We start from the raw sequence: 22,054 nt of genomic DNA, 5'->3' as shown, positions 1-22,054 counted from the left end.
AGCTTATCACTAGTAATATTTGATTATGACCAATATGTTCATAGCTATATTGAATCAACTCCCATGTCATGTCATGTAGAACATTCTTGTCATTGACAGTCCGTGACATCTCCTGCAGTTCCCCGCACAGGGACAAAACCCCCGACCAGCCAACTCAGCTTCCATACTCCCTACACTTTCTGGGCTTTTATTTCCGCACTCGTCGGCGATTCTTTGCCTATCTCGACCATCAATTCCGAGTTCCTTCTTAGTCCCTTAGTCTCATCTAGATCTCGAACACCGTCACCATGACACTCTCAGTCGAGGAAGAGCCCGCCTTTAACCTCACCGATGTAGATCGTGCTGTCCTGGCCCAGACAGACGAGGAGTTCATCTACCATGACTGGGAGGATTTGAAGGACATTATCGGTACGTGTTCTGCCTAGTGGGATCAGCTACTAGGGATCCTTGGGTCACTTCATTTCCTTTCATTTGGCTCTATTTGGCTTCTCCTCGTTCCTTGCCCCTCCCCCTCACGCTCTCGTGCTCCTCACCCCCATCCTTCATTCCACTACCTTCCACTACATGATCCCCTTCCGCGATTCGGACCCGGTGGTAATTGACTCGGCCCTGGGCTAGTCTAGTTCCGCCCTACACCCGTCAACCTAAGCACCCTTATACTAACCAATGACTCCACAGCACGAGGCGACCTCGGCATCCTAAAACGCCAACCCTCCCAACTCCGATTGTACCTCTCCTGGACATCAAAAATCAAGAAAGAATACGGGACAATAACAAACTACATCTGCGTGAACCGCCTACACTGGCCGATCCCCACGGAAACATCTCCCCTGCAATTCAAACACTCCACACCCTTCGCTGATGAAAGCGACTACAAGATCCTCCGCAACGACTGGCCGTATGGGCTTGCGAGGGGGATAAGTCATATTGTTGTTTGGTCGAGGACGCCGATTCCTGTGGGCGATGATGGGAAAGGGGTCATTACGAAGGGTAGTAGGGAGATCATTGAGAGTTTCGTGAGGAGGACGTTTGTGGATAGACTTAGAGAGGGAGGGGTTGCTGACGCAGAGGACCGCGTGCTCTGGTTCAAGAACTACACGGCGTTGCAGAGTGTTCGTGGACTTGAGCATGTGCATGTTCTGCTTAGGGATGTGGAGGAGAGGTTCCTGGTAATGTGGACGGGGGAGGAGACGACGCATAAGTATCTATAGAGAAGGGATAGACTACGTATAGAGCTAAGTAAAGGTTTATCTAGGTGGATATATACAATCAAGAAGAGTCTAGATGCAAGACAGAGAGACAAGTGAAAGACATGATAACCATCTATAAAAGAACAAAGCTTTTATCCTTGACTGCAAGACAAGCACATTGGATGCAACATGTCCTTGCACGCACTACGCCCGCGAACACGGCCTCTCGCCCGTTCAACTGATCCAGTCCGTCGAGAGCCAGCCACCGTGCAGCTACGTTGTTCGTGACGTAGAAAAACCAGATGGGATCCTGCTCTGGTGTCTGGGATGAGCCCTGGGTCCGAATCTCAGCAGTGAACACTCTTTCTGGCGTGCTGTTAGCCACTGGGGCTTCTAGGGTATTTGGATATCTGAGTTCTATGCGTGGAGACCTAGGGCATGATTGAGACAGAGAAGGTTGAGGTTCTATGTTGAACCTACCCGTCAAGAGCATCTTGTCAACCAACTCACCCTCTTCACCAGAACCGGTATCCTCATCGCAGTGACAGCCATGAAGAAAGTGAAATCCCAGACACATGTCCTGTTTATCCCGAAACGCCAACCGCCACTTCGTCGTCTGTAACCCATCTCTACTCCTTCCAACCCCACCAGCAATCCACTCATAAACCTGCACAACCGAGAACGCATCATGGCCATAGTGCCCAACAACAGTAGCACTAAGTCTTCCCGAGCAAAGGCCTGGCCAAAATATAATCGGGAGTCCTTGGGACTCATCCAGAACCTCCCCATAAGCGACGGGAACGTTCGTAGGCCCGTCTACGATTCGCGATTTCCGCTCACCCTTGCGGCAGGGGACGCCTAGGCGGATTTGTAGTGCGCTGGGATGCATGTCGCCGGGGTTTAGTGCACTCAGTGAATCGAGGTAGATGCTCCACCCCCAGGAGCTGATCAGGGCTGCGGTTGCGAGATATTCCTTTGTGTAGGCGTGGGTGCCTAGTAGGAGATGGGAGAGGATGTTGAAGGCGGTAATGGTGTCTGGGAGGTCGCCGGTTAATCGATTGCCCTTGACTCGGAGTGTATTATCACAACTCGGTTGACGATGGGTGTCTGAGAGCTCCCAGAACGCTTTGAGAGAGAGGGGCATGCCACTGCAGTCTTCCAACCGTTGAACCCTCGCGAAGGAGAATATGACCTGAACGACATTGATCAAGGGGACTTTACATCCATTGGCCTTTCCCCCTAGTGTATCTGCTGCTTTAGCCAGGAGCCCCATGTCTATATTCTCAATATCGAAAAGAAGAGATACGGCTGCCAGGCAATTATCCCGCACCTGAGACACAGAGGACACTACCGTCAGAGCCCCAAACTCGACAACTTCCAAGGATGCAAGTTACCGAAGACAACATGCCGCGATCCAATATGCCTGCCGATCGATATTCGCCTGAGGAACCCCCGAGCAGGAAAGAACACGCCTGAGGAAGCCGCGAGCCGCAGTGCGATCCTCTGCCTCCAGAACAGGGTCCTCCTCCACCTGTTCAAGCTGGAACAACGGCTTATGCTGTTCAATTGCATCCAGAAGCGACGCTGACGGAGAAGATCCGGATGCACCGCAATCTTGCACAAAGACTCTGGGCTCCTCCCCAAACGCCACATGTACGCCGTCGATATCAAAATTTACGCTGATACCAAGAACGTAATAGCACCAGACGACAACAGTACTGAACCCGCTATTCGTCCGGAGATGCAGAACCCGATGCTCAGGGAGATCCTGGACCGCAGCGAGATGAGTAAAGAGCGCTTTGAGGATAACGAAAGGCAGAGAACGTTCTCTAAGCCGGTTGATAGCATCCGCTTTTGCCTTCGAAGCAGCAATGCCACCACTCACCGTCCGAGTGCGCTTCCGCTCCCCTTTCTTTCTTCGCTGGCGCAATTCTCTCCTAGCAGGACTCATCACCTCGCCTATAACCTTCTCCTCAACCCTCTCAAAGAACCCAACCTACGGAAACTCCGCCGTCTCCTCGCGACACGCGCAGACGGCCCCAAGAACAGAAATATACTCTAATTGTTGTGCATCTCCCCGACCCAATTGGATATCCGCAACCCCCCTCGCCAACCCCAGCGCCTCATGCGCAAATCCCAGCACCGAAACCTGAATGACCATCGACAGCCACGCCGGATTCGCCTCCGTAAGAGCCCGGCGCACGATCCGCGCCGCACCGCCATCTAGAACGAGGAATTGGGCTGCGAGTGCAGGCAAGGTATAATGGCGTGAAGACTGACCAACGATCGTCCTGAAAGTCGCCGCTATGGACTCGGATACCCGGTGGCGGCCTAGTGAGGAGGCGAGGTGGAGTTCTGTGAGAGTTTCGGAGGCTGAAGTTGAGTGTTGGAAGCCTTCTAGGCCTGCGAGGGAGCAGCCGAGCGCCGTGAGGGTTTTCGCTAGTGGGTTGAGGATGTTTGTTAGTTCTAGTGAGAGCTGGAAGTTTGGTGGTTGGGACATTATGGGCGAAACCAAGGGAACAATGATTTTGGTTGTATTCACTGGATATTGTCGAAGAAAGCTGTGGGATTTATAGGGTGCCCTGGCTGCGTGCTGTCACGTACCTGCCTAGATGTCAGCACAGCCTCGTTGTTTTGGCACGGTTTATTAGTCTCGTACTGTTGTACTTGGCAGCGAGGCTGGGTGAAAACCAGCAAACAAACTAATGCCGGAAAGGAAAAATGACTGGAATGCCTCAAACGAGCTAGTATTGGGAATCCTAAAGCCGAGTAAACAGAGTAAAGTACACAGTTGAAAGAATTAAATAGCAGAAATAAACAACTGAACCCCCTAGCACCCTTAACAAACTAGAGATCATTACCATCATCCATCCCCCACAAACAATGGATCACGTCTTCTGCTCCTCAACAAACTTCAACGCCTCCTCTCTCGACACAACATCAATAGTACTAGCCTTCTGCCGGAAACTAACACCATAGCACTTCTCCGCAACATGCAGCATCTCCGGACGGAAAGTCGTGCAGATGAATTGTCCGTTCGTCGAGTCAGAGATAGCCTTGAGCATTGTCGCAACGGCAGTTCGGTATTGGGCGTCTAGATTTGCGTCGATTTCGTCGAAGAGGTAGAATGGGGCCGGGTCACAGGCTTGGATTGCGAAGACGAGGGCGAGGGCGCAGAGACCTGTTATTCGTTAGTTAAGGAGGAGATAGATTAGGAAGGGAGAGGGAAGGACATACTCTTCTGTCCACCACTGAGCTGCTGAATACGCTGTTGGTCGTCGTGCTTGCTGTTGAAAGAAACGCTGATGCCGACACCGACGTAGTTCTCGACGCTTTGCTTTGCTTCTTCGTCTTCGGACTCGAGGTCGTCGTCTGCGCGCTGTGTGCGGTCCGTTTTGCGCTGGATGACTAGGCGTCCTCGGCCTGCGGGGACGAGCTTCTCGAAGATGTTGGCGAATTCACGAGAGACCTGCTTAAACGTTCGCTCGATGGCTTCGTCCTTGCGTTGATCCAGAACCTGGATGAGATCGTCGATGGACTTGTGCGAGGCGTCAAGTTCCCCTCTCCGGCCTGTGAGGGCCTCGCGCTGCTTGGTGAAGCTGTTGTATTGTTCAAAGGCCTTCTTGTTTACATGTGAGTACTTCTTCAGTGCCTCGTTGGCCTTGTGAAGCTTCTTGACAACGGTGTTTGAATCCGTGTTCTTGTACTTGGTGAACGCTTCATCCGGAAGGACACCGAGATCCCGAATGTTGTTTGCACACTCGACAGCCTGTTTGGTCAAAGCAGCTTTCTTTTGCATGCTCTTCTCCATGCGGCGCTGGTGCTTCTCAATTGACTTCGCAAGTTCCTCCAACTCACGTCGAGTCTCGGCATTCCGTTGGCTGAGTTCGGAAACCTTGGCGTTTGCTTGTTCAATGGACTCGTCGACCTGTGAAAGTCTCTGGGCGACCTTTTCCAAAGCCTTGCTCAAACGCTTCTGCTCGCGCTGTGTTTCCTTGATGTTTCCTTGGCCTTCCTCATCGGCCATGTCCGCGTCCTGGCCGAGAAGTTGGTCGAGGCGGGGGTTCAGGTTCTCCCGTAGCTCAACCTCCAAGATCGACTTGCGCGTCTCAAGCTCACTGCGCTGTCCGGAAAATTCCTGGTACTGCTGACGGAGCTCTTGAGCAGTCGTGTTCAGAGACTCTAGGCGTGATTCCTCCTCATCTGTGAGGGCCTTTTGGAACGTTGATTTAAGTTCTGCCTCAAACGCGTCAACCTGGTCCTTCAGGGAAGCCAAGTTGCCTTCGATGTTGCGAAGGGCTCGTCGCTTGGCGTCTAGGTTGTCGGTCTGCTTCTGAAGGAGATCACGCTTGCTCCTTAATTCTTGTCGTAGAGGTCCACTGCTGTTCTGGACTTGGTGTCTTTGCTGCTCCAGTTTCTGAAGTTCACCCACGGATCTCGTGATAAGTTGGTCTAGCTTCTCGAGTTCCTTGCGAATCTCACTTCCTCGGTTTTTCTTGGTCTCGTACTCGTCTCTCCACTTGGCGACGTTCTTCACTGCATCGAGACGAGACAAGCGGGAGTCGTGGAAACCACCAGTAAGAGCACCTCTCTTATCAGAGCGATCACCCTCGGGTGTGATGGCGTTGACACCGTGACTCCGAGCATATTGTGACGCAACCTGGAGGTTAGGGCAGATAATGGTCTTGCCAAATACGTGCTGGAAAGCCTTGTCGTAGGCGCGGTCGTATTGCAGCTTCTCGATCATGGGGATGGTATCGCTTGCCTTGGGCATGTTGAGTGGCTTGCCTCGTAGCCGGTTCAGAGGCATGAACGTGACTCTTCCTGCCTTCTCGTGTTGGAGGATTTCAAGGACCTTTGTGGCAGTGTCGTCTGTATCAACAACGTAGTGGAACAGACTCTGGCCAGCAGTAACCTCCACGGCCGTGCGGTATCGGTCATTGACCTCAAACAGCTCCGCAAGCGTCCCGTAGACACCTTCCAAGTTGTGTTGTCGCTTGATTCTCCGCACTGCAGCAATACCACGGCTGGTGTTGTGGTCCATCATGTGAGAAAGACTGCGCTCTGCGCGGTCGACCTCGTTTGATGCATTTGCTAGAATTGAATCAAGCTTAGCCTCCTCACGCCAGAGTTCCCTATACTGGTCAGCATCATGAAATCGTTAATGATTCGTAAACATACTTTCTCTGGTCCATCAGCCGATCTCTCTCATCCCTAGCGCTCTGGACCTGCTGCTCCACCAACTGCATGGTATCGCCCCGACCATCGATCTGTTGGCGCAGGCGTTCGGTCTCTGGTTCTAAGAGAGCGATGCCATTCTCCAATTCCGTGACGTCTTCTTGCGTTTGTGTTAGAACTGACTGGACGCTCGCGATGGAAGCGTTGTTGTTCTTAATCTCCGCTTGAAGCCACTTGTCACGCTCGGACTTATTCTTGAAGCGGGAGTTTCTGCCTTGTTTGGCATACAACCGTTGTCGTACCGTCTCCGCCTCTGTGAGTTTCGATCTAGCGTCATCTTCTTGGTCTTTTGCCGCATTGAAACGAGGAATGAGGTCTTGGAGCTCGGTCTGGCGCTCTTGAATCGCTGTTTGCACAGTCTTCAGGTCTTCATCATGACGCGACTTTTGCGCTTGAGCCGCCGCCTGGTTGTCTGAGAGGGATTTTGCTTGCAACTCCACCTGAGCGAGTGTCCTTGAGGCCTCCCGACGCTCTTCTTCCAATTGCGCCTTGTCTACCTTCAAGAACTCAATCTGTTGTTTGCACTCAGCAGTCTCCGCATCGACCTGTGCCATTTCCTTCTCTCCTTGAATGAAACGATCGCGGTTGATATCCGTATCTTCGACACCGGTCTGTCGCTGCTCCTCGAGGTTTTCAAGAAAGCTGGAGATTTCCTGCTGCTCGCGGGAGTAGATTGTATATTCTAGACATCTTCGCTCTTTATCCTTGTCCTGGAAATTTCGTAGCTCATCTTTCTCCTCTTCCAGTTCTGCAAGTCGTTCGTTGATGAACTCCAGTAGTTCGTCGATCTTCTCGCGCTTACTGTTGGTGTCGTGCATGATCTTCAAAGACTCGGCACGACGCGCCTCGTAAACCTGAGTACCGGCGACTTCCTTGAGCAGGTTCAGGCGTTCAGAGTCCTTCATATTCGTCAGAGCCGTGACTCGACCTTGTGGGACGATATAGTAGGGGTTCGATCGCGAAAAACCGGCCGACTCGAGTAGGTTCATAACATCGGATTTCGTCGCGTTCTTTCGGTCGAGGGTATATTCATCTTTCTTCAGGCCAATTGTTCGGCGGAGGACAAGCTCGGGTTTTCCGGTGGGAAATCGGTCGTCGGAGTTGTCGAAAATGATCTCGACGTACGCGGACATGACTGCTGAGCCGGAACCTTCCTACACATTGTGAGCTTTATACCATAGCGACATAGCGGATCGCGTACGTGCAATAGAGCCTGTCTCTCTTCTCTGCCTAGGTGAGTGTAGGCATCGCTGAGGACGAAACGAATGGCCGCGAAGAAGTTACTCTTCCCCGAACCATTGCGACCAACAATGACATTGTGCTTCGGCGAGAACGGCTCGATGACCGTTTGATCCTTGTAGCTGAGTTTTGATGGTGCGTTAGTCCCAATCCATCAATTAGTCTCTCACGCGCATAGACAACCTACCTCTTGAAGCCCTGGATGATAATCTGCTTGACATACATCTTGACCGACACCACACGAAACTACCACAGCGTCAACAGCACCACGCGGTCGATGCCGCGAATAGATATAAGATTCAATGACCGTATGCGCAAGCAGGCAGTGGATAATCAGCGCCGTAAAGTCGTTTCGTCGATGCGGCCAGCCCAGGTACCAGAGTCTCAAGGAACGCGTTGTGTCGCGTTTCTCTTCCGCCAGCGGGGTTCTGCCGGGCGGTGTACAGTCACGAATCCACCAGGTCTCGGGCCAATGAGAGAAAAGACCGATTAGATAAAGGCACTTTTTTCTGGCCCAAATTTCTCCAGCACCATGCTTCATACTTCTTTCAAGGATCAGCTTGGAAGTTGTCATATTCTTCCGCCATCATGTCTTCAGAGCCGAACGCCGCGGCAATGTCACCTGCTGACGGTCTAGCCCCCTCCCACACCTACGTCCCTAACAAAGGCTATGCGAACGACGATGGCACAACCCCCGCTATGGCGGGGCAAGACTACACGCCGGAAGACGAAGACAACGAGGAAGACGACGAATACTACGATGACATTTTCGAAGAGGAACTCGACACAGAAGACTTCAACTCGTCAAACCCAGCAGATCTCACAAAAGCCTACAATCGTCAAAAGAAAACGAACGAACTCGCCGCCGACCCGAATGCTCCGAAGTGGACGTACCCAAAGACGAACACGCAGAAGCCTACCGTGAACACACACGCCTCTGTCGATGATGAGATCAAGTCATTGACTCGTCATGCGGCAAAGATCAAACTTGATAATGTGCAGTCGGGACTGGCGACTCGTGGGGACCGTGGTGGTGACCGAGCCGACAGAGCCACCTCCGAGCAGGTGTTGGACCCGCGGACCCGCATGATTTTGCTGCAAATGATCAATCGCAATATTGTCTCCGAGATTCACGGATGTTTATCAACTGGTAAAGAAGCCAACGTATACCATGCCATGCTGCAGCCGGAAGACGACTTCGACGCTCTGCCAATTCACCGCGCGATCAAGGTTTACAAGACGAGTATTTTGGTTTTCAAGGACAGAGACAAGTATGTCACTGGAGAGTTCCGTTTCCGATCGGGCTACAACAAGAGCAACAACCGAGCGATGGTCAAAGTGTGGGCAGAGAAGGAAATGCGAAACTTGCGGAGAATCCACGCCGCTGGCATTCCTAGTCCTGAACCTATCAACCTCCGGCTCCACGTCTTGGTTATGGGCTTCATTGGAAGCTCCAAGGGTGTTGCCGCCCCCCGGTTGAAGGATGTCGAGTTTGACGTCCCCGAGCCCGAGGCTAAGTGGCGCGAGATCTACATCGAGATGCTCAGCTATATGCGCGTGATGTACCAGACCTGCCACCTGGTCCACGCAGATCTTAGCGAGTACAACACACTATACCACAAGAACAAACTCTATGTCATCGACGTCAGTCAAAGTGTGGAGCACGACCACCCCCGCAGTCTCGAGTTCCTGCGTATGGACATCAAGAACGTCAGCGATTTCTTCCGCCGAAAGGGCGTCGAGACAATTGCCGAAAAGGTCGTTTTTGAGTTCATCATCTCTGCTACCGGTCCGGCCACAGTATCAGATGAGCTGCGCGAGGCAGTTGAGAAACTTTTCACCATTGAAGTTGAGGCAGGCGACGAAGTAGACACTGCCGTCTTCCGTCAACAATATATTCCTCAAACACTAGAGCAGGTCTACGACTTTGAACGTGACGCAGAGAAGGTCCACGCCGGAGAGGGAAGCGACCTGGTCTACAGGGATCTCCTCGCCCAAGAGAAGAAGTCCGGTGCTGATTTAGGAGCCGAGTCGGACTCTGACATCAGCGGTGGTGTCTCGGTAGATGGTTCAGGCTCTGAAGATGAGGAAGGCGAGGAGAGAGACCCCTTCGAGAAGAAGCAACCCCGCGGAAAGCGTCATGAGGACAAGGATGTGAAGAAGGAGCACAAGAACAAGGTCAAGGAGGAGAAGCGCGAGAAGCGCGCGAACAAGATGCCGAAGCACTTGAAGAAGAAATTGGTGTCGTCTTCCAGCAGAAAGCGCAAGTGAGCGATGACTTTCAGCGCCCATACCATTTTCCTCAAGTGTTACTGAACACTTCTCAATCTTGAACCGCTATCCTACTTTATGAAGTAGTCAGCAGTTCATCCACTCGGCACACGCCTTCAGGGCGAGGGAGACGTTACCCTCTGATGCCTTCCGGCTTGATCCTCATCACTCAAAAATAGATGTCACGAGTTACGACTCTCATATTTAGAGATACAATACAATGTCTACATCGAATTTGAAAGAAGTCCTTCATTCCATCTCGGTAGAACAATCAATGCTCCACATCATTTCTCCCAATGCGCCTTATCAAATCCATCCATGTACTTTGTGAATTCCTCTCCACCTTTAACCCACCCCTTGATCCCACCCTCCAACTTCCAACTCTTCACCTTATCCTCACCTCCCTGCTCCTTGATATAGTCTGCGAACCAAGCCGCCGCGCGCGTGCCCCGGCCAGCAGATGATCCTATATTTTATCAGCTCCGTGAATCATGAGGGGAAAGGAGAAGATAAGACGAACCACAATAGAAAGCCACATCCTTGACCCCCGCACTCGTAACAAGAGTATACAGTGTCGGCAATGTGTAGTAGAGACTTTGCGCCGGCAGATTAAGTGACCCTTTAATCGTGCCTCCTTCATGATCTGTCCTGCGAAGGTCAACGAGGAGGAAGTTGACTCCTGACTTCCTGCATTCTGTGCCATCCTGCAGCCATGAGAGGACGGTTTGCGCGGGGAGGGCGTCGGGGTCGCTGGTTGGGGCGGGGAAGGAGGCGTGCCAGGGTTGTTCGGTTGCCATTTTGGCTATCTGAGAGGAAATTGTAGGCTTTGATAGTGTTATTTGTTATTGAAACCCTGTGTATAGTATGGTAGGTAAAGTTGAAGTTATAATGGCGGTGGTGGAAATGGCATGTCACTGCGGGGTTGTCATTGGCTGCGGGAACCAATTTATACATCTGCCACCACAACATACTTTTTACCTTCCATCCACAGTGCCTACTCTACTGGCCAGATAGTTGCCACGACGCGGTTGCCTGATTCGACAAAATGGATCGACTGGGACCTTCCTTCACAGCCACCATTCCCAGTCCTGTTTTGACTCAATCGCCCCCAACGGCCGATCCACCGTCAGCCTCAAGGCACCACTGATTAGCATTCCTTACCATGTTATGTGACACTCTTTCAGCCGGAGCCTGGGGCTATATATTATTCATCACCTTCTTATACGCTATCGCTAGACTTATCAACTTCGCTGCCTCTTCCGAATCGCCGCCACCGAATCCGCCTGTACCAACTACATCCAACAACAACAACAACACCATCACCACCACCACCGATACCACTTATGGCCGCCATGCAGAACATCCCGTACATTCACCTCCTCTGCCTGGAACAGAAGAATATAGACGCCTTCCAAGCGGCACTGCGCAAGTACTGGCCCGACGACAGGCGCCAGCCAGCTCCAGTGCAAGAAACAACCCCGGGTCCAGAGCCTCAAACCAACCCTCAAATAAGCACCAACATAGCAGGGCCTCTAGTCTCGCAAGTCGCAGCGGTGGCAACACGCGTTTTCAATACACAACCATCAGAACCTCCAGTCGTACCTCGCCTCAACATCGAGATCCACAACAACTCGCTCAAAACACTGCCGGAGACCGTCCAGTACGACCTCATTGTGTCGCCTGCAAACTCGTACGGTCTGATGGACGGCGCCTTTGACGATGCTATCTCAAGAGCGTTCCGGGAAGAGGGGGGTGACTATTACGATCTTACGAACGCGGTGCAGCGAAGCCTATATGACAAGTGGCGTGGGTTTGCGCCGCCCGGGACATGTACGTTGGTTCCGTTTCCTGAGAATCTGATACCAGAAGCGAATCCAAAGAACCGGTGGGGATGCAAGTGGGTGGCTGTTTGTCCGACAATGAGGACACCAAATGATGTGCGTTGGGACCGCGAGGTTGTGTATGAGTGTGTTTGGAGTTTGCTTAATGAGGTGGAGAGGTGGAATCGAACACTCGACGTGGACTTACCCAGCAATGCGCCGCAGCTGCGCCAGCCCATAGAATCCATACTCATCACACCTATGGCGACGGGATGTGGACAAGTCAGCCCAGAGAGATGGGCGGAGCAATTTGTGCTGGCATTGAGACAATTTGTCGAAGCCGTGACGGAACCCGAGAAATGGTCGCACTTGCGATGGGATGATGTCTACGCTGACACGGAGGAAGTCGAAGCGACTTGGAAGGAAAAGTCTTAGGGAGAACGTTTCTGGAATACTCCTGTCCGGGTCTTTGCCGTCATACTATGCTCGTCTGTTATTCCCTATATAGTTTCCTGTATTAATTAATCTCCCACTCCGGAACCCTTTATCTTGGTCGGGAGACCCTTTAATTAGTTTGACTGAAGCAGAAATCGAAACATATCTTGCTTAGCTGTGACATGTGGCCTTGCTGTCTTGCTGTAGCAGTATTATGCCTATTGCAGTCATGATCTAGCATGATGAAAACGAGAGCGAAAGCGAGAACGAGAACGAGAACGATCCCCATGAAATAGTCCAACAGGCATGATACCTACCTACCCAGGTACCCTACTCCACTACACACGGTGTATATATCGTAGTCCACGTACTAGGCACTACTACCAAGATAGGTAGGCACCGCGGTACGAAAGAAAGAAAGTAAGAAACCAACAAAGTCATCCATTGACTCATCATCATGCTCATGCATCTCGCTAGAGTGCAAAATAAATATGTATATACTGGGATCTAGCTGAGTTTAAACAGACAAATACTCAACAGACTATAACCTATCAGAGCTCTCTTTGATCTTCATAGATGGAAGCATGCACTAGACTCGAAGTGTTTACATCGGACTTCAGGTTTGAAGCTGAGTATACATCGACGAATGTGCGAACCGTGATCTTTCAGGACAGGCGGTGCCTGGTTTTTTATAAGTTCATCATTTAGGTCATGCTGTTTGTCTGTATGGAGTAGGAGGGCTTTGTACTTTGGGCTTTGTACAGCGTGGCATCGATGAGGGGGCAAGATACCTAGTATGTAACCTACATGAGAAACTGGTACATGATGATAATTAGAAATGTCCCAAAGGAATAGATGTACACCGTAGACGAGAAAGACGGAACCAGCCTGTGAACCAGCACAGGGCAAAGCAGATTGGGAGAGTACCTATGCTACGACCCAGTCCTGCAAGGACGGTTTAAGTCATGACGTTTCGTTCTCGTTCTCGTTCTCGCTCTCGCTCTCGCTCTCGGCTTTTAGCCTGTAAGCGTGCGAGGGCCTGTTCGACGAGTGCCTTGGGTAGAGCTGGAAGGTCTTCACCGGCCGTTAGAGGGTCAGGTAGATGCTCTTCTTGCTGAGTTTCGGCTTCAGCCTCAGCCTCGTCATCACCAAGCACACCACGCAACGGCCCCCCCGAAACCCTCTGAAACTCAACGCGCATTGGCTCCCGGCTTAATCCCGGCCATATATCAGAGGGCAGAAAATCGCCTTGGTCAACGCGGAATGCTTCGCGCGCGGCGACATCCTCTTGATGAAAGACATCTAGCTTAGCACGGGTTTCGCGGAGGAGTTTCTCGACGCGGTGACGGACTTGTCGCCGACGGGCTACCTCGATGATAAGCCCGTCGTAGGCATCTAGGAAGCCGTCGTATAGCGCGCTGAGATCTGATAGGTCTGCAAGGCCTGACTTTATCCGGTCATGCTCGTCGTGCCAGACGGCGGTGAAGCTGTGTGCTTGGGCGATGTACCCCGGTAGCCGGGTTGAAGCAAGAGATGATAGATGGGTAAAAACCTCCTTAGTAGCGGTGTAGATAGCAAAGTGCGAATCTCGTTGGGCGAGAAGGGTCTCGATCACAGACTCCATCTCGCCGATGCGGTCTGCAATCTCCATCACGACATCCTCTGCCTCGGCGGCGTCATTGATGATGACATTGACCATTTCCCGATACTCGGAGTCGCTGAGGGGGTCGAGTGGGGCGTTTAGATTTGCGTTGATGTCGTCTTCGATGGTATTTGGTCCTCCGCCCCGGCTACTTATCACACCTGCCGGCATATCTCCTGTGATTGATTTGGCGGCGGCGCCTCCTCCTTCAGTATGTTTGACGGCTGTGACGCAGAGGTCGAAATGACGGACCAATGATTCCAATAAATTCGCCATCTCTTGCGCATGCATCTCCAGGGAGTGAACCATTGATGGCATGGAGGAGAGAGAGGGTATGCTAGAGTTGGAACCAGACTGCGAGCTTGATGATGACACGGAAGCCCGGGATGAGGCTAGCTTGGTTGTAGCACGGTACGTGCCCAGCGCCTTCTTGATAGATTGCAGCTCATCGTCGAAAGCGTAGTTGGAAGTGTCTAACTCAGCTTGAGCTGCGTTGGTGCGATCAATAGAGTTTTTCAAAGTAGCGTGAAGCTCTTCAACACCGCGCTCGTCGACAAAGTCATGAAGGCTCTTCTCTTCCTCCCCTTCGGGGCGAAAGGATGCATGCACGATTGTCTCGCGGAGTAAGCCCAGGGTTTTCCTTAGCCGTGCATCAGCCGCGTCGAGACTTTTGAGAGCTCCCGCAAATTCCGAGCGGCCTCTGAGGGATATTTGCTCTACCTCAGCTCTGACGTTGTAAAGCAGCCTGAGTTGGTCGTTCAAGCCGGTGCGTAGAAAGCTAGTTCGCGCAGACACGACAACGCTGTCCTCTAGCGTAGAGCGCGCAGCTGTAACAATTTCATTCGCACGCCATACATGGCTGATGGAAGATAAGGACCGTTTTGCAGCGAGGAGATGGGAAATCAATGTTTCCAGCGGAGGCGGACCAGTCTCGTGGCCTTGTGGCTCGTCGGGGAGCTCACTGGAACCCGAAGAGGAAACGGAAGCTGACATTTGGTCCAGACTGGTAGGACTATGGGCTCATGACAGTGACGCAAACAAACAGCAGCAGTTACCTCGTTGAAGAGCGCCCAATGAGTCCAGGACGGGGAAGAGTCGCAGGGATCCGATGGGACGTCGTTATCTGTCAGGTCACGAGACCAGTCTGCAATCTACGCGCGTGACCTGAGATACTGTGGCTGAACTACAACTGCAGAACCTTGTATAGCCTGCGGTCTGGGGTCTAAAGGATAGCTTCAACTATTTTGAGAAGCCAATTTTCTTCCAACGGTCTCAACCGTAGATCGATCCAGCTCCTGAGACCCCATTTGCTATGTAACTATAAGTCCCCGGGGATTATCAACAATCGACGCAGCTAAACGCGCGTGAATTTAGCCTCGATCAACCCATCAGGAACAAATGAAAACCGCCAGACGTGCAGGAGCTGCGTTGTTAGCTTCCGTCCCGCGTAGGAGTCTTACAGATCGCGATTGACGTCGAGTTGCGGTGAGGTGAGACTGCAGCAGGGGATTTGCATTCTACATTGATCTCACGCCCAGCCCAAACGCCATAGACAATGAGCAATTGTAGCCGTCCCGACAAGCCCGAACATTATGGCGCAATTCCGCCTCTCAGCACGAAAGATTGTCTCAATCAGAGCTGGGCGATAGCGCGATCCGAGTCTAAGGGAGAGCTGGGGTTAGGCTTGTCGCCGTGAACGGTGGGCAGTGGAGACCTCCGGTTGCGTGCCTGAAGCAAAGATGGAACCCGAAGTCGCGGGGGATCTGAGGTCTGCAAAAAGACTCGGGCGATACCAGGTCCAGAATGGCGGCTAGTGCAAGAAAGAAGGGGCATTGCGACGAATGGTGTCAGTTGTGGCAGAAGATTCCTGCATTCTCGTCACGCCGGGCGGCGATGGCGCCATCAGAGCACGTGATATTGCCGTCTGAGTGGAGCCAAGACTCAACTTGTCAAAGCACGAGACGGCGATCCTCCCTTGCGTGATTGCGATGGAGATTGACTCTTACCTTTACCGCTTCTTATTCAGACAGGTTGCCTTTCCTCGTCTTTATACATCTTCAATCCCAGTCCCTACTCTGTGCCTGATTCTGCAACACGAATTTTGTCGCCGCGCATCTCGATCGCCATCTCCCTCTCCCCTCCTCATCTCCGCGGTCGGCCATATATCCTTCCCTGCAACTCTCCGCTTCAACTTCGCCACCAAGGTTCCCCTCGATTTGCGTCAACACTCGACTGATAAGGACCCTGCTTGCTACCCTCGCCTTCTTCTGCCTGCTTTTGTCGGCAGGGTATCAGGCCTGCGACGGTCTTTCGAAATCCAAGCCGACAACTGCGCAAAATGTCGACTACCGAGGATAACCAGGTCGCTCATACTCTGACCGAAAGACATCGCTCGGACGCCAGTGTCGAGTCGCAAGAGTCACAGTCTTTCCAATCACTCTTTGGCGGTGCCTCCCAGAGTCCAGAGATTCAACACAAAGAACTCGACTTGCATCACCACCACCACGCCCACGACTACGATGACGCACAGGCGCCCGCAAAGCTTGCGACTGAGAGTGTCGCACCCTTCCTCGCCCGACACATCCCGAAGCAATATGCGCCGCTAGGTGCCCAGTCAATTCTTCCGACTGAACTCAATAGCGCAAATTCCAAATACTGCTACCGTCACCGACCAGACCTCAAATGCCGACGCCAGGCCGACGAGCCATCGATGGACAAGCTGCAGCGAGTATGTTTACCCTCCCTTGTCAAGTGACGATTCGCTAACTTGTTAGGAACTTGAATCGCTACCTCAGAGCGATCAGCAGAGCATTTCCCATGTCTGGTCCCTGTTCTCCGCCGCACCTGCGAAGCACCGAAAGCTCCTCCTACAAGGCATTATGGCGCAATGCTGCTTCCCTCAACTCTCGTACATCTCCGCTACCGTTCGCGATCTCATCCGTATTGACTTCATCACCGCCCTTCCTCCGGAGATTTCCTTCAAGATCCTCTGCTACCTCGATACAACGTCTCTTTGCAAGGCCGCTCAGGTTTCCCGCGGTTGGCGAGCACTAGCCGATGACGATGTGGTTTGGCACCGGATGTGCGAACAACATATCCATCGTAAGTGCAAGAAGTGCGGCTGGGGCTTGCCGCTCTTGGACCGCAAGCGTCTGCGCGAGTCCAAGCGCGAAATCGAACTGCGTGCTACAAACTGGGAGATGAGCGCAGAGGCAGACTCCCCACGTGAAGTCCAGGAAGATGCTTCTGCCGAAGCCTCGGGCTCGGGTAAGCGAAAGCTTGAGGATGATGAAGGTGCTATCGTCAAACGCCATTGCACCTCGCTGGGCGCAGAGTCCGATAAGGATGAAGACTTCTTCAGAACCCGGTATAGGCCATGGAAGGATGTATACAAAGACCGCTTCAAGGTCGGCACGAACTGGAAGTATGGTCGGTGCTCGATCAAGACATTCAAAGGTCACACCAACGGTGTCATGTGCTTGCAGTTTGAGGACAACATTCTCGCCACCGGTTCCTACGACACAACGATCAAGATCTGGGACACCGACACCGGCGAGGAGCTACGCACACTTCGGGGGCACGCATCCGGCGTCCGGTGCCTGCAGTTTGACGATACCAAACTCATTAGCGGCAGCATGGACCGTACCATCAAGGTGTGGAACTGGCGTACCGGCGAGTGCATCTCTACGTACACTGGTCACCGCGGTGGTGTGATTGGCTTGCATTTCGATGCATCGATTCTTGCCTCCGGCTCTGTGGACAAGACGGTCAAGATCTGGAATTTCGAAGACAAGTCGACCTTCCTGCTCCGTGGCCACACCGATTGGGTCAACGCGGTCAGGGTGGATACCTCATCCCGGACTGTCTTTTCTGCCTCTGATGATTGCACTGTCCGCCTTTGGGACTTGGACACCAAGACCTGCATCCGAACTTTCCACGGCCACGTCGGACAAGTACAGCAAGTCGTTCCTCTACCCCGCGAATTTGAATTCGAAGAGCATGATGCCGAATGCGAAAACGACGCTCTCAGCACAACCTCAGGCGATCATGACCCGCCTTCGATGCAAGCTTCGATGGGACTTTCCCCGAACGCAGCCGACCACTCTTCAGTCTTTGGGCCGTCTTTTGAGAATGGTCGCGCTGCACCACCGCGCTACATGGTCACCAGTGCACTGGATTCTACAATTCGTCTCTGGGAGACTACAACTGGTAGATGTTTGCGTACGTTCTTCGGACACCTCGAAGGCGTTTGGGCGCTTGGGGCCGATACGCTCCGCATTGTCTCCGGCGCCGAAGACCGCATGATCAAGATCTGGGACCCCAGAACCGGCAAGTGTGAGCGTACCTTCACTGGCCATTCTGGACCGGTTACCTGTATTGGGCTTGGTGACAGCCGCTTTGCTACCGGAAGCGAGGATTGCGAAGTCCGGATGTATGGCTTCCAGAGCTGATGAGTTTTCTTTTCTTTTCTTGCGAGCTACCTTCTAATGACTGTATTTATTGATGGATAACGGATACCCTTCAGCTGGCGTTTCCTTTTTATCGCTGGCTTTTTTTTTTTTCTACGGTCCGTCTACGTTGCATGAGCGATTTCTTCTTTTACTTATTTTCTTTACCGGCGTTGAGGACACTGGGGACATTTTCGCGGAGCCATCTTCAACGCATGGCCTTGATAGTCTAAGGACCGGATTTCTTATTGAAATTGTTTTATATTGTTTCAATTACATCAACATCTCTTTACGCATAACAATGGCCATGACGTAGTTCTCAACTTGCCACGACCAAGTGGCTAGGAACTCTGCCCCACCAACTTAGCCCTAACTCTACCACAGTCGGACGCAACTCAAGGACGAGTCCAGACCGAACATTAACGGATGCACTGGCCAGGAACCAAAGCCCATTGATATGAGCTGAACCTGGATCGAACTGCCTAGAGAAACCTTATCATCATGTCCCTTGCCCTGGAATTCATTTGCGGTTCAGGGCAGCTTTCACCATGCCGGCTCTGCTCTGCTCTGCCCTTTTCGTCCTTCTCACCTACACCTGCTTCTTACTCATACCTGCCCTGCCCTCTTGGTTTATCTAGCTACCAGGCTCATCCAGCCCGACTGACTGCATGCTAAGTTCTTCAACCTTCGGCCTATAGTCTCGGATAAGGAGACCGTCAACGCTTACAATGTCGTTTCCCTCCAACGCCTCGCACGAAAGCGAAGCAATACAACACCCTCAGACGCCTGAGATTCCTCAGATTCCTCATATGTCTCAAACACCTCAACTTCCTTCACGCCCTCCGCTCCGTCCGATGCCTCGAGTTTACCGCACCGCTCATACGAGACGCGGGGATGAAGAACAGGAGATCGAAGCCGAAGAAGATATTGCAAGACTGCAAGAGACAATAATCGATGTCGACGCTCTTGTCCAGGCGCATAGAACGGGATATCCCTACGAGCCTCTCCTTAATATCGATACCTTGATTATGCGTCCATCAGCAGCTGTTACGGCTTTGAGTACTAGCTCTGCTCATCAACAAGCATATGAACTGCGGGAGCTACGGCCGTCATCTTCGCGCTCGAGCCTGGCCTCGGGCCGGACACTACAAGTCCACCCTGGAACGAGTTCACAATCTCCATCTATCTACTCTTCCGCCAGTGAGCCCAGCAACCTGGACCTGGCATACCCAGCACCAACAGCCAATTCATCTATCCACCGTGGTTTAACCTATGTTCCCGCTTTACACTCCAATACCAGCTTTGATATATATGATGAAGACGAAGAGGAGATCGGATACGAAATCGCCAACGACAACGATGACGAGAACGACCCTCCACCGCCGTACACAAGCCATCTAGCACCAGCACCACCCTACACACCCCGCGACAGACGCAACTCTCACGCAGCACAACACTACAACAAGAAACACCGAGGCCGCAGATACAGAACCCTCTCCATCGCGACAGCCAAGCGCAAAAAACAGCTGGGGACACTGGGGGTTTGTGTTATGATGGCAGTTGCGATGGCAGTATTTGTTGGAATTCCACTCGCGGGTTGTGTTTACTTTTCTTTAAAGAAGATACCGGTGAGATATCTGAGTGGTGCGGTGTGGTTCAAGTGAAAGATTACAAGGTAGATATTTAAGGAGTGAGTTTGTTGGCTTGGGATTGGTTATGGTATTACATGGTGTATTGGGATACTTGGTTATGATTTATGGCGTTTTGTTTGGTTAGGTATTTGCTTGCTCACCCTGGGGTATCTCCCTTCAATCCCGGTGCTCTCTTGGCTCATGTCACTGTCGGGTCGCACTAATTATATAGTATCGTAACTAGCTCCATTGAATGCACCCCTCGGTGCACCCACAAATTCTTTCAACAGAATGATATGATATTCTCTTGTAGACGCCCTAAGTAGGTCCAGCCCAGCCCGTCGAATATCCTATCAGCCACCATAGCTTCCAAGGTAAATAAGAGTTCTATACAACGAGGAAGGTGCGATGCAGGCCCAGTGCGTCAAAAACAGAAGAAGCAACCGCGTCCTCGCACCTGCCTAAATGGCCGACTATACTGCTAGGCAAGGAAGGAGCGGTGGACAAGTCAATATAGGAAGGGGCAACCGTTGTTAGGTGCCCGGATTGATTGCACCTTTCGGCTATGTTATATGTGGTTATCAGGGATGGAGGGAAGGATTGATTATCTACATCAATTATTCTTGCTCCTCCTTGACTAGGCAGTGGTGTGTTTCTGGAGAAGTATACCAGTATTGCTGACCTCCTGAATTGTGCATACTCATTTGTATCCATATACTTATAATGCGTAGACGTTCGCTGCGAATAACATCTCGTCGAACTCACAAATTACTTGCGCCCCTCTCCATCGGACATAACATCCGAATAGCCACCAATGGTTATCATGCAAAATAGATTTAGAATAGCATACACAACGTGCAAATTCCCATTGGCGCGGACGAACGTGCAGACCATGCTTGGCGAACCATGATCTGGCGCAGGAACCAGGGGTAGGGCTGAGTGGACTTTTTACACGAATGATCCGTACGTCTCGCGAGAAAGTTGCTTTTATTTGAAAAAGTAGTAGTAAGGCCAGGTCACCCAAAGCTTGCGGAACTTGCGCGTTGGTGTCGGAGCTTGTGAAGAGGCTGGCTATTGCATGTGGTGCTGCGCTGACTTTTTAGGGCTTCCGCCACTAAAGGCCGATAGGGACTACAATGTGCCTGAGAAACGGTCAGGAAATGACATGCACTGTTTTTTATCAGAGTCTCTTAGAATACTGAACTAAGCTAGAGACTAGTCAGTCATAGGCCTATGTTCTTAATGACTATCGGGTAGCTTAGACTGTACTGCGTATCGTCACCATACACTCTGCTACAGATTTCACCATATCAAGACCACACACCCCGGTCATGGTCAAGTGCCGACGAGTCACTATGACATTAAAACCGTGACTCGCTAAATTGCTATTTCGACCACGGCCATTAATCAAGGTCTGTAAGGTGACAAGGCCGGATTCTGCCCCTTTCGAGAAGTGGGTAAACAGCCTGGCCACGTCCGGAACAATGCGTAGATTGACCGACAGTTTTCGGTCACTCAAGCCACCCCTGTATCGAAAGAAAAAGACGTAGACTAGCAGGAACAGACCACGGCCAGGAACCCTCTGCTTAATCGTCCGATATCCTCGATTCGCACTACTGGATAGAAAGGAAGGCACAGTAGCCCAGGCGCCTGTCATCAGTTGCTCCTTCTACGTGGATCGAAGATTCAGTGTAGGTTCCCGCTCTGGCTTTCGCATGTGAAGAAGTATTTCTTTTCTTCTTAAGTACGGTACTGAGCATATCTCGCCTTCTCCCCCTGGCCAGGAACAGAGCGATGAAGCACCGAGGTGGCCTGCCGTCGGCTATGGTCGTTTATTGGACTCTCGTACCCCTGAGAAACATGGTCCTGACTCCAACATGCTTCACCAGGTGGCGTACACACGAATCACTGGCTAGGGACATGGTCCGTATGAACGAACGTGAGGAGGGCCGCATGTTTAGTCCGGGGGTTAGGTGGGAGTCTGGAGTAGGGCCCTGGTCAAAAGCCCCCCCCCGGCTCAGCGTTGTTTCCCTCTTCTTCTTTTCTCCTACATCTATATACTACTAAATCTGTCTCCTGAATGTGCTACAAAACAACAAGTTATATCAGCAATACTTTTTTTATCGACGAAAACACCTCA

At 51.9% G+C, this 22,054-nt stretch overlaps 9 protein-coding genes across 9 annotated transcripts; 5 read left to right on the top strand and 4 right to left on the bottom strand.

Annotated features, from left to right (window-relative positions):
- Nucleotides 1-192: 192 nt before the first annotated feature.
- BDV14DRAFT_113272 (GIG1 family protein) lies at nucleotides 193-1,267 on the top strand. Its single transcript, XM_073765726.1, has 2 exons — nucleotides 193-408; nucleotides 679-1,267. The coding sequence occupies exons 1-2, from the start codon at nucleotides 288-290 to the stop codon at nucleotides 1,209-1,211; spliced, it is 654 nt and encodes a 217-aa protein (XP_073624941.1). The 5' UTR covers nucleotides 193-287; the 3' UTR covers nucleotides 1,212-1,267.
- BDV14DRAFT_210818 (uncharacterized protein) lies at nucleotides 1,268-3,690 on the bottom strand (the record flags this gene model as incomplete). The annotated part of the gene is made up of 3 exons (XM_073775976.1): nucleotides 1,268-2,564; nucleotides 2,595-3,186; nucleotides 3,226-3,690. 3 exons carry the CDS (start codon nucleotides 3,688-3,690, stop codon nucleotides 1,324-1,326), a joined length of 2,298 nt encoding a protein of 765 aa, XP_073624940.1. The 3' UTR covers nucleotides 1,268-1,323.
- A 208-nt stretch (nucleotides 3,691-3,898) lies between these two features.
- BDV14DRAFT_113260 (chromosome segregation protein SMC) lies at nucleotides 3,899-8,032 on the bottom strand. The gene is made up of 5 exons (XM_073765725.1): nucleotides 7,855-8,032; nucleotides 7,630-7,789; nucleotides 6,372-7,582; nucleotides 4,428-6,325; nucleotides 3,899-4,371 (listed from the first exon to the last, which is right to left on the bottom strand). The coding sequence occupies exons 1-5, from the start codon at nucleotides 7,890-7,892 to the stop codon at nucleotides 4,079-4,081; spliced, it is 3,600 nt and encodes a 1,199-aa protein (XP_073624939.1). The 5' UTR covers nucleotides 7,893-8,032; the 3' UTR covers nucleotides 3,899-4,078.
- Nucleotides 8,033-8,209: 177 nt separating this feature from the next.
- Nucleotides 8,210-10,479, top strand: BDV14DRAFT_179350 (serine/threonine-protein kinase RIO1). Its single transcript, XM_073769749.1, has one exon. The coding sequence runs from the start codon at nucleotides 8,256-8,258 to the stop codon at nucleotides 9,936-9,938; it is 1,683 nt and encodes a 560-aa protein (XP_073624938.1). The 5' UTR covers nucleotides 8,210-8,255; the 3' UTR covers nucleotides 9,939-10,479.
- Nucleotides 10,081-11,009, bottom strand: BDV14DRAFT_113235 (putative arsenate reductase (Arc2)). Its single transcript, XM_073765724.1, has 2 exons — nucleotides 10,459-11,009; nucleotides 10,081-10,404 (listed from the first exon to the last, which is right to left on the bottom strand). Exons 1-2 carry the CDS (start codon nucleotides 10,733-10,735, stop codon nucleotides 10,223-10,225), a joined length of 459 nt encoding a protein of 152 aa, XP_073624937.1. The 5' UTR covers nucleotides 10,736-11,009; the 3' UTR covers nucleotides 10,081-10,222.
- Nucleotides 10,849-12,356, top strand: BDV14DRAFT_179348 (uncharacterized protein). Its single transcript, XM_073769748.1, has one exon. The coding sequence runs from the start codon at nucleotides 11,282-11,284 to the stop codon at nucleotides 12,191-12,193; it is 912 nt and encodes a 303-aa protein (XP_073624936.1). The 5' UTR covers nucleotides 10,849-11,281; the 3' UTR covers nucleotides 12,194-12,356.
- Nucleotides 12,357-12,443: 87 nt separating this feature from the next.
- On the bottom strand, nucleotides 12,444-14,913 carry BDV14DRAFT_113227 (autophagy-related protein 17). The gene has a single exon (XM_073765723.1). The coding sequence runs from the start codon at nucleotides 14,826-14,828 to the stop codon at nucleotides 13,152-13,154; it is 1,677 nt and encodes a 558-aa protein (XP_073624935.1). The 5' UTR covers nucleotides 14,829-14,913; the 3' UTR covers nucleotides 12,444-13,151.
- Nucleotides 14,914-15,824: 911 nt separating this feature from the next.
- BDV14DRAFT_179346 (F-box/WD repeat-containing protein) lies at nucleotides 15,825-18,449 on the top strand. The gene is made up of 2 exons (XM_073769747.1): nucleotides 15,825-16,563; nucleotides 16,610-18,449. Exons 1-2 carry the CDS (start codon nucleotides 16,174-16,176, stop codon nucleotides 18,284-18,286), a joined length of 2,067 nt encoding a protein of 688 aa, XP_073624934.1. The 5' UTR covers nucleotides 15,825-16,173; the 3' UTR covers nucleotides 18,287-18,449.
- A 562-nt stretch (nucleotides 18,450-19,011) lies between these two features.
- On the top strand, nucleotides 19,012-19,947 carry BDV14DRAFT_203282 (uncharacterized protein; the record flags this gene model as incomplete). The annotated part of the gene is made up of 1 exon (XM_073774253.1): nucleotides 19,012-19,947. The coding sequence occupies one exon, from the start codon at nucleotides 19,012-19,014 to the stop codon at nucleotides 19,945-19,947; it is 936 nt and encodes a 311-aa protein (XP_073624933.1).
- Between the last annotated feature and the right edge of the window lie 2,107 nt (nucleotides 19,948-22,054).

Source organism: Aspergillus stella-maris (assembly GCF_047715825.1).
Source record: "Aspergillus stella-maris strain CBS 113639 unplaced genomic scaffold BDV14scaffold_57, whole genome shotgun sequence".
NCBI classification, from domain to species: Eukaryota; Fungi; Ascomycota; class Eurotiomycetes; order Eurotiales; family Aspergillaceae; genus Aspergillus; species Aspergillus stella-maris.
Note: the sequence above shows the minus strand (reverse complement) of the source record. Positions and strands in the feature narration are given on the sequence as shown.